The sequence below is a fragment of the Heliconius melpomene genome, chromosome 15 (assembly GCF_056956725.1).
Source record: "Heliconius melpomene rosina isolate 202511_hmr_F chromosome 15, ASM5695672v1, whole genome shotgun sequence".
Lineage (NCBI taxonomy): Eukaryota > Metazoa > Arthropoda > Insecta > Lepidoptera > Nymphalidae > Heliconius > Heliconius melpomene.
Window position 1 is genome coordinate 706,607 of NC_140403.1, and position 11,718 is coordinate 718,324.

Consider the following 11,718-nt stretch of genomic DNA (forward strand, 5'->3'; position numbering starts at 1 on the left):
TGTGACGTAGGTTCGTTGTTAGCAATTCGGGGAAGCGAGCGATAAGGCCGGGCCCGAGCTTGATGAGGGTGACTGATGAGAGACGCGTCTAGTGGCATTTAATTAATCGAAAAGCTATCTTTGGAACGGTTAGAGCTACGGCTCTGGGACCCGGCGCAATCGATTCAAATGGGGGGCTAAACCTTTTTTTTTTTTTTTTTTTTTTGTTTTTTTTTTTTTTTTTTTTAGTTTCGACGCATCGCCAAGTCGACGCGCGGGGTCTGGCACACTCCCGTGGTTCTAGCGCATTCGTTGGTTCTGGCGCGTGCGCCAGAACCAACGAATCCCAACTACTATAATTATCTCTACATATTTAATTTCTTCACCTTACTTTCTTCCTGAATTATTTTAATTCAGCCCATCATTCCGTCAATGGTTTTTAGTCGAATTTTAAATGTTTCTATCAAATGATTGTATTTGGTCGCTATCGGCCTGCCGCAGTCATTAATTAGAACTAGTTAATTACGCCTGTTCGTTCTAAAGTTGGTGCTCGGTACATCTATATGGGACGTGTATAGACTATGGCTAATACATCTTTAACACTCAACTAAATAAAACAAACTCTTACTCTATTTAATTAATTTAATAAATATAAAATTCCGGAGATTTCTTGTTGTTATCTCATATTAAAATAAACCCAAATAACGGACTTTAACATGACGTTTGACTGTTGGGTAAATAACCAGTTCTATAGTATTATTGAGATATCCCCATAAATTATCATGGGTTTTCTGCTAAATTTATAAATAATATGTCATTCCGATTATTGATCTAGTCGTGATGCGGCACATATGTAACTGTAAGCACGACAGGTTGTGGTTTCAATTTCTATTCGAAGTAACAAAATATTTAATATTTTCATGTCTTTATTCTAGCGTCGGGACCAAAGCGCGGTGTTGAGTTCTGCTACGCAACGCCTGCAGTATTCGGCGGAAAGTAGCGAGCGGAGTGTCTTAACACTAAAGTCCCTCTGCATACCCTGCTACATGCAGGATACAACATAGAGCTGAAAAAAAATATGATGAAACTTACAAACTTTTATCAACATTAAGTTCTAAATTACTCATTTTTTTTATGAAAGTCCTATCAATTTATTAGACATTTTTTTTTCTGCAATTCCCCTGAAGCCAGTCGTAGTGCAAATTATAAAATAAGAAAATCGAATAGTTATTTCACGTAATTTATTTATGTGTGATAATTTACATCATAATGATTAGTCTTCTGTTTCATCTTCTTCCACTAAACTGTTCGGATCCTTTTCGCATATAAATGCATATGGGTTCTCGCACCAAAGGTCATCGAGCGTTCCATGTCTGTAAATAGCACCACAGTATTCACCGGTCGTTGCGTTATTTGGTTCTCCGCCTGAGAACTTTGAAAATCCTGCTTCCTTTAGAGTTTGACCTGCAAATTAATTAAAATATGAATCATAGCAAAGATCTAGGATTTCCGCTGATAGTAGTGGTGATTGCCAGCATAATAACTGGTAATACGATTACAAAAATTGGGACATCTCTATAGATGAAACTTGGAACATCACAAACATCATAACTGACACAGACAGACAGACGGAACATGCATGGGTCGAAACAGACAGATTATAGAGCAACCTACACTAGGTTGCTCTATAATCTGTCTTGCAAGACACTCCGTTCCTATTAAGTCCCACTTTTCGCCGGATTCTGGAACCATTGCGTTTCAGGATGGAAATTAACGCTGTGTTTTACCTCGTTGCCAGAGTGAGAAAATGAAATTATTAAATATTTAATTTTCTCGTGTTGGAGTCGAACCTATAACCTTTCGCGTTTATAGCCGCATTAGATTAATGAAATTAAAAAAAATATTAAAATATTTACTATTGATGGTCAAGAAATCTCCATGTTCGCCCCAATCGTGGAAACCCAGGAAAGCAACGTCTTTCCAGAAATACCCTAGCATAGAGCCTCCGGGATGCTTCGCGAATAGTTCTTTCATAATCTATAAAATAAAGACGTATACTTGTTATCCAATCACTTGAAATTATAATATGTTATGTTTACTATACCGGGATACGCTACGTACCGTTGCCTCTGTTTCGCTATTTACAATAGCCAAGTACCCTCCTTCAGCAGTACAAGTCATGAAGGCTCTGGACCAGGTACGAGGCACCGGGTGGAATTTGTAACAGCTTCCAGTTCTAGTATCTAATGTATATTCTGAAAGAATAAAATTATAAAAAAATATAATACAAAGGAAACAAATCGTCGACTGTGAGTGTAGGTAAACCTGCAAACCGCCTATTAAGCAAATTTTCAGCTCCTAGTGTTAAGACACTCCACTCCTCACTTTTTTCCGAATTCTCAAGAGTTTATTTAACTTGAAGCGTCTCATAAATTCAAATTCAAATTCAAATTCAAATTCAAATTCAAATTCAAATTCAAATTCAAATTCAAATTCAAATTCAAATTCAAATTCAAATTCAAATTCAAACTCAAACTCAAACTCAAACTCAAACTCAAACTCAAACTCAAACTCAAACTCAAACTCAAACTCAAACTCAAACTCAAACTCAAACTCAAATTCAAATTCAAATTCAAATTCAAATTCAAAATATTCTTTATTCAAATAAACTTATAATAAGCACTTTTGAATCGTCGAATGAACATATGAACAAAAAGCTACCACCGGTTCGGAAGGCAGTTCTGCTGAGAAGAGCCGGCAAGAAACTCAACAGTTGCTCTTTTCAAAATCAATGGTACAATCTATTACATTAGTTGGCAGCTATCCTGCATTACATTCAATAGACATTAATTCCATACATGTTTGTCCTCTAAGTATTCTTGAACAGTGTAATAAGCTTTACTTGTTAGAATTTTTTTTACTGATATTTTAAATTTTGGAAGTGGCAAATCTAGAATACACTGTGGAATTTTATTATATACACGTATGCTCAGACCCATAAAAGATTTGTTATATTTTTGGAGGCGAAAACTTGGAGTAACAATCTTATCTTTATTTCTCGTTTCTATCGTATGATTGTCACTATGTTTACTATGACAATGTATATTTTGTCGGACAAAGAGAATATTATAGTATATAAATTGGGAAGCAACTGTAAGAATACTTGCATCTTTGAAAACATCTCGCAGAGAATCTCGCACTCTTAGTTTATAAATATATCTCACGGCTCTTTTTTGGAGGATAAATATTGAATTTATGTCTGAAGCACTGCCCCATAGCAGCATTCCATAAGACAAAATACTATGGAAATAGCTATAGTAGACTAGTCGGGCAGTTTCAACGTCCGTCATTTGTCTTACTTTCTTAATTGCGAACGCGGCAGAGCTGAGTTTATCCGCAAGTGTTTCCAGATGAGCGTCCCACTGGAGTTTGGAATCTATAGTTACACCTAAGAAAATAGCTGATTCCGACAAATTGAGAGTTTCTCCTTTAATTAGTAGACTGTAATTATTTTTTTTAACATTTTGTAAAGCAAACTCAATACATTTAGTTTTTTTAGCATTTAACATTAGATTATTAACATCAAACCAACGAAGAATATGCGATAATGCGCTATTCACATCGTCATAGTTTATTTTCATACGTGGTAGATAAAGATAGCCCTGTGATTACCATCACAGTTTTATAGGTTTTTGAGGTTTTATTACAACGAATTTAATAATATAAATATGAATATTTTCGCATAATAAAACGACTTGAAATCAATAACTACAAAGGGCTCACCAGGATCTACAGTACCACATCCATTCAAGCGTAGGTTCTTGCCTTTTTTGTAACAGAAATATGGCAAAGGCTCGCCACATTTTACATCCGCCATGTCTCCACTCGCCTGCATCATTATACATTGTTCTTCATCTTTGTAGTTGTCTGGTTCATCTGCAGCCCATTTCTGAGGTATCTTGGATAAAGGAATACCTAAAAAGTCTCTTTATATTGAACACAGGGTTGTAAATATGTTCACAAAATAGTTGTTTGATATAATTGATACATTTTAGGAAATGGACAGACAGTTTAATTTACCGAATGTATGTGCGATATGTACATACATATATGTATAATACTTATGCATATACTAAGTTAGAGCTCATATCGTTATCATTGAGACCTGGATGACCCGCCTATCGCAAACAGGACCTTAATAATACGTAATAATAATATAATTTACATTTTACTTATATTACTTAAAACGCTGATCATTTTCAACATCCGGATGAAAATACGTTAATAGTAGTCAATTAAGATCTAAAAAAGCAACATTTTTCTATTGAAGTCGTCTTGATGTCTAGATAAGATGTGCTTACTAAATATTCCTTTTTTAGCTTCACGCTGTATCCCGCACACAGCAGGTTAGACAGAGAAAACATAGTGCTAAGACAGTCCGTTCCCCACTTTCTGCCGAATTCTGGAGGCATTATGTGTTGAGTAAATAAATTTTAAATCATAACAGTAAAAGTAATATCAAAAAAACTTTACCTTCAACGGAATGGAAGTCACCTCTAGAAAACGTAGAGTGTATGCCAGTAAACACTCCACATTTAAGCCCACCATGCCTCTCCATAAACTTTATCATAGCTGAACGCAAGCCCATGTTGAGAGGAGAGGCCAAATGACTGCCTATAAAATAATAAAATGAAAAAAATTAAATGCTATAGGTATACTTTTCGGTTTTTTAAGATATGGAGAAAAAAAATATTAAGCTTAGAATTGGTAAATATCTAATTCGATTCTTTTGTTACCCAAAATCCTCTGGTTATTATCATGTACAAAAAAGATAATAGAGTGCTCATTACCCAGTCAAGGAAGCAAAGAACATAATTATTTCATATCTTTTATATTCAATCTTTGAACTGTCACATACATAAGATATAAGGGGAAACTGGCTGGTCCATGTCCACCCCTATAAATATCCCTAGATTTTAGATCCCAGTTCTTCACTTCCGAAATTTTAGATCTTCCTTTTAGATCGTGGAACGTAACGATGAACTTGGTATTGCCAGAACGTGGAAATTAAAATATTTCGAAATACCACCATCACACTTTCACACCACCAGTCAAACACTATACGTATTATATATTTAATCAAATTAAATTTCACTATTTGGGTAAGTACGTGAAGCTGTTACCTTCCAGGTGGCATCGCAGCCTTGCCTCGTGCCAGTTTGCTGGTATGACCTGAAATTTTAAGTAGCCCTGCGCCTCTGCATAATAGTCGTAGTCCGATCTGAATCCATCTAAAATTGTAAAAAAGAAGCAATTTAAATGTTAGAATCATTTTAAGGTAGAGAAAGGAATTAAGAGAGTGGAGGCAAATTAGAGAATCTCTTATACTTGGGTTTTTATTTCCAGATCCAAATCCCTCTCTCTCTAACGCGAAAGAAATTCAATATTTAACATTTTAAATGTCGCTCTGGTGTAAGAGAAAGCGCGGCGTTAAGTTTCGCCATTCAACATGCAAAGCGTCCATATTTTAGCGAATGGTGCGGAACAGAAGTCCCTTAATTGGAACAGAGTGTTTTAACACTAAGTTACCTCTGCAAACCCTACTATATGATGGATATAGCGTGAAGCTAAACAAACCTTACATAATAAATACCAGTTATCGTCGATTGATTTCCTTGCCAATATATTTCATACAGTTCTAATAACATTACATATTTTGTTTTAATTATTATTTTTTCATATTTGACCATTCAACGAAATGATGAATGTGAAATTTGTAATATACTTTATTATAATTCTCATTTTGTATGCAAGCCGAGATCTCAATAACTGCGCTTCTCGCATAACTCCCGTACTTTAGAGCCATTAAAATGTAAAATTAATTTCGTATAAACATTAATAAACTTAATAGTTTTCAATCCATCTTATTTTGTAGCTTCACGCTGTATCCCGCACTTGGCAAGGTAATTGTATAAAGGGAACCTGGGATCTTTGTATTAAAACACTCTGTTCCCATTAAGATTTTCAATACATAAATTGCAATAAAGATTAACTATTAACTTCTTATCTTATCAAATGGAGGCAAAAGAAATTCAATCAGCATAAACCACAATATACATTTGTTGTTACTTTTTATAGTTGAAAATACATAAAAAAATATCGCAAAGATTAATTAAATTATTCACTAGTATCCATGGCCCAAAGAAAATAACTAAAAGATATTATTTAAAACGCGCGGAGCGCGTGCCAAGTTTCTGGGTTTCAGAACTGGCGAGCAGCACCGTGTGTTATTTTACACGAACCATTTGAAGCCACTTTTTACCTATTCGTAACTCAAAAACTATTCCACCTAAAGCTGTCATATTTGGCTCAAATATTTAGACCTCCTACCTGTATACGTGCATAAAATTTCATAAACACAGCTCAAACAGTTATTTAGATAATGACGTCCAAAAATCGTAAATTTTTAGGGGGGTGACTGACCTATAGACCTTAATGTTAACCAAGTTCCAGATGATCTAGAATGGTGAAATTTAGCATCCGGTTAAGTAATTGGGTGTATGTCAAGGGAAAAATCCGAAACTAGTATTTTTTTAAATATTTTCTTATAATTTTTCAATAAATAGATTCAATTAGGAACATTTACTTATAGCACCTGTAATGAAAGCATAGCAATCAAAGTTAATGATAACTGATTTTTAGGCATAGCGCCTGTCAACAAAATAAGAGCAATGCTTTATTTATATATATGTTGCTTTAATTTATGTCACGCGTTAGTAAATATTTTATTTGTTTTGTAGACTAACTTCACTATTACTTACGTAAGCCATCTCAAACAACACGATGCTTTCAAGTATATTTTAAGATAAGATATGTCTCCATTTGTAGCTGAAAATGACTCTAATTTATGTCCTGAGAAAGCCTGTCATCATGTGGACTTCAAGGGCTTCACGTAAAAATATAAAAATATAATAAATGGATTAACATCCTTCATTATTATTTATTACTAGCGGACGCGCGCAGCTTCGCTTGCCTATTTAAGGGTGAATTCTAATAACCCATAAAACATGTGTTCAATGAAATATTTTTAAGTCTAAATTTCAAATTTTATAATAATCGGTGGCGTTTTAAATATTTTTCTATATAAACTTTCAACCCCTTATTTGCACCCTTAGGGGGTGAATTCTAGAAAACCATACAACATATGTTTAAACATATACGTTTAAGAGTCTGAATTTCAAATTTTATGAAAATTTATGAATATTTGCACCCCTAAGGGGGTCTCTCTAGGGGGGGAATAATAAGAGGGGAGAATTCTAGAAAACGATGAAACACGTGTTCAATTAAATACCTTTAAAAATCTAAATTTCAAATTTTATAAAAATCGGTGCCGATTTAAATTTTTTTCCATAAAAACTTTGGACCGCTATTTCATCTCTTTAAGGTTAAAATTTTTCGAAATCCCTTCTTAGTGGATGTCCAGATTACGAAAGTAAACTTTTGTCCAAATTTAACGTTTCTACGCACAGCGGCTAAGGCTGTGCGTGCGTCTTACCTCAGTCAGTGAGGACAAGTCCTTTTATATATATAGATAATTTAAACATTTTAGTACTTATTATACTAAGAGTATTTGCATAGTCGATTAACGTATTTGATATTAAATACCTGAAGAACTTTTATTAAATTAGTGAATCACTTTTACATTTTTAAATATAAATTATTATAAAAAAAATACATTTAAAAATATAAAAAAGTGTTTTTTTTGTTTCTTCCGAGGGCGGGACAAGGGTCCAAGCCATGTCCCGCCGGGGCTCCAGAGAGAGGAACCTCCGCACAATACGTGCCGTCTCAAGTAATACTGCCTTCTGTATCCGGTTCTTGATCCAACAGCTAAGCGATAGCCTCTTAAGGTGTTGGTTGAGGCTTTTCGCTATTAAACCGTTAACCGAAACCACTATCGGCACAATGATAGCCGCATTGATAATAATATTAAATTATTATTACAATATTTAAGTACTAAGTCCTATATAAGATCCTATAAGGGTTCTGTTTTATTGCTTTCGAGGTACAGAATCCTAAAACAAAAAAAATACACTAAAAAATAAATATAAATAAAAGCTTTTAAAAAGTAATTATATTGATAGAAATATATATAAAATTTAATAATAATATACTATCTGTAAGGTCAGTCGTGGCACAGGGGCATAAAGTGTGACTGTAAAACCTGACTGGTTACTGGTTACTAGTTACTGAGTGTTTTAACACTAGGTTCTCTCTGTCTACTCTTCTGTGTGCGGGATACAGAGTGAAGCTGATTTGATTTTTATTTTGAAACATTGTCAGCCTACCAGCTATCTTAACAGAAGTAATTATAAAGTAATTATTAACAGTAAAAATTTAAGTAATTGTTAATGAAAAAATAAGAGAAAAAAAGAGAAAATTAAAAATTACTTAAACAAAATAATAAAAAAAACCAAAATGTGGTGTCGTGGGACACCAGGTAGGAACGAAGTTCGACGAACGACGAGTCCTTCGGCTAATGTAGAATCGACACAAATTGCAAAAAAAGTCGTGCTCAATTTTATGTAGGTTTTCTTGATTTTTCTCTTAAATTTTGCTGATTTGTTTTTATTTAAGTACAAGAAAGTATTTAGAAAATTCAGTATTTTACTGTTTATGTTTTTATGTTTTTTTATTTTTACTTAAAATAAAAAAACATCGTAATTCAAATTATCAACTAAAAAAAGAAAGAGGGAGAAAGAGAAAGGTATTATACACTACTCGTCTGTGTATGCGACTGTCGCGCCTGCGCACGTCTCATTTAACGGTTTTATTCCACGCATTTTTCTTACGGTTTTACTATCACATTTTTTTCAGTTCGGTCACGCAGCGAAATCCCTATCCCTTCCAAGCCTGCCGTAAGGAACTTCGTTCCAATAAATAAATCCGCTTTACGGTGTATTCCACACATAGCGGGGTAGACAGAGGGAACCTAGTTTTAAGGCACTCAGTTCCCCTCTTTTCATCGAACTCTGGAGGCATTGCGTGTTAAGTTATTCCAACAAAATAATAAAATTAGAAAAAAATAATAATAAATTTATCAGATTTCTAAACGCAGCATACATTAATTACTTTATAATCTGACAACTGTCATTTAATCAACAAAATAAAAACTATAGTCGAGATTCATAGATAAATATAATCTAAATTCATATATAGTTAAATATCATCTTAAGAGTAATAAAACATAATATTATTGACTATAATAAAAAAAGTAAATACCTAATTATATTAGATACATTTTATTGTATGAAGGCGCTCATATTTTAATGGTTTTTTTGGCCTGGGTTTCATGATTTTACTGGTTTTAGGAACACTTGTAAAAACGGCAGAGGACGAAGTTGACCTTGGGATCATATCAATTCAGATTGCTACCGTCAGCACTTAATAAACTTATTGTTTATATTTTTTCCAAGACATGTTGAACAATGAGTCGTTCAATAGAATTGCTTGTGGGTGAAACAAGAACCTTACACCGAATTGTTCCAATGCCTCCCGATGGGAGCTGTCTCTTCCATGCTTTTGCATATTCTTTGTTTGAGCGTATTGATATACAACAAACTAATAAATTGCGCGAGACTATAGTAGAGTACGTATGTCGTAACTGGAATGATTTAAGTATCTACACTAGCGCTCGAAACGGGAATCTTTACTCTTCTAAAGAAGACATGCTTTGCTTAACTACGTACGGAGCTACTTCCGAAATAAAGGCTGCAGTAGATTTGTACAATATTAAGATAGAAGTGTATTATCACAATGGTGTCCTACTGGGTTTATTCGGCGAAGAGAAATGTCCTATGAAGCGCTTACTCTAAACTATGTTTTAAAAAGAGCAACTCTTGAGTTTCTTGCTATAGTAGCTTCCTATAGGAAAAGTACTTGTAATGGCCAAATTGAATAAAGAATATTTTGATTTTGATAACATTATGAACCTTCTTACTTATAATTTCTGTACAAAAAGTAATGATATCCCATCAAAAACATAAATGTAAAAAGAAAGCCAAGTTCTGTAATAATACATATGCTTTCAGCGATAAAAGAAGTGAGATGTAAATGTATGCCAAGTTCAATGGTCAGTCCTGAAATTTATTTTTAACAATATAAAATATTTTATAACAACTGAAAATGCCCATTCTTCTTACAACTTGGAGACTTTATTTATGTGTAATATCTGACTTGGCTAGTTTTCATATGAATTTACAATAGAATCTGAATAGAATAGAATAGAATTTGAATACATTCATTAATATCGATGTAAATTAATTTGAAAACTAGCCAAGTCAGATATTACACATAAATAAAGTCTCCAAGTTGTAAGAAGAATGGGCATTTTCAGTTGTTATAAAATATTTTATATTGTTAAAAATAAATTTCAGGACTGACCATTGAACTTGGCATACATTTACATCTCACTTCTTTTATCGCTGAAAGCATATGTATTATTACAGAACTTGGCTTTCTTTTTACATTTATGTTTTTGATGGGATTAGTTTTACGTGTTACTGATAATGTATAATCTGTACCAGAGTTCCTCCGACCAATTTACGGAATTATTAACTTCATATAATTATATACATTTCCTCGATATCCGTATTCGACGATATCTCGATATTCTTAACAATTTTAAAATAAGCCGAACTAATGGTTTCTGGGATAAGTGCATTCTATCAAATAAATTCTTAAGCTTTATAATATTAGTATACGTATAGGCTGGCTGATCGATAAATAAATTGAAACATACGATGAAGGTGGTACGACTGTTTTCACGTTAGTTTCATATTAAAGTAATAAAATATTCGATCGGTGGAATCAATTCTGTGGAAAGTGGGGAACGGAAGCGTCTTAACACTAGGTTCCCAGGTTTCCTTGGTATGTGCAGCATACAGCGTAAAGCTAAAAAAAAAACTAAAATGAAAAAATACTAGACAAAACTTATTTTTTAGCTTCTTTTTTCCTTTACTATCGATTTAGCTAAATAAGATGTCATATGAAAAAACCTTATATCCGATCGACACCATGAAAAGCTAAAAAAAAAATGGAAATGTCTAAATGTCTCTATCACCTGTATAATACTTACATATTACGTTAGCAAGGTCGAATAAAATGAAACACACTGAACTTAACCTCATGATGTACACTGATGCTATGAGGGATTGCACTTGTATACAAGAATTATATATGTAGGTATGACTTTTATTATCTTTCCCGATTATGACTTATATTTGTATTGTACATCACTAATTACTGGGTTTTAAACACACGTCAAACAAATTTGGACTGATGTTTTGTCAAGAAATTTGCGAAGTTACGTCCGTCAAAGCTAGTCAAATTTTTCCTGTAGGACTAATGCTACTGACGTGTAAACTTGGTGATTCAAATTGTTATTGATTAATAAATTATTGGTTTCAATCACAAAAGTACGTAAGTGGACGTTTTCGCCAATTATTTTCATGTAATGTGATAATTCTCGGTGCCACATAATTTCTGCCTGAGACTATTTTCTATCCAGGTATAGATGCCCTGGTATACAAATCTTTCAATCTTTCAATCCTTTAACTCTGGCTTTATTCTTTTCATACACTTTGATTTTACTTTGATTATATTTTCAGGCTATAATTTACGCCTAAATTCTCATGGAGCTTTCTCTCAAACAGTACTGAAAAAAATACCATGTCTTAA

General features: G+C 33.3%; 1 protein-coding gene across 1 annotated transcript; it reads right to left on the reverse strand.

The window, feature by feature from the left end:
* Positions 1–1,227: 1,227 nt before the first annotated feature.
* On the reverse strand, positions 1,228–11,241 carry LOC146531175 (C-type mannose receptor 2-like). Its single transcript, XM_085198210.1, has 7 exons — positions 11,117–11,241; positions 5,163–5,270; positions 4,513–4,653; positions 3,763–3,954; positions 2,101–2,234; positions 1,896–2,016; positions 1,228–1,443 (listed from the first exon to the last, which is right to left on the reverse strand). Exons 1-7 carry the CDS (start codon positions 11,166–11,168, stop codon positions 1,253–1,255), a joined length of 939 nt encoding a protein of 312 aa, XP_085054336.1. The 5' UTR covers positions 11,169–11,241; the 3' UTR covers positions 1,228–1,252.
* Positions 11,242–11,718: the final 477 nt, after the last annotated feature.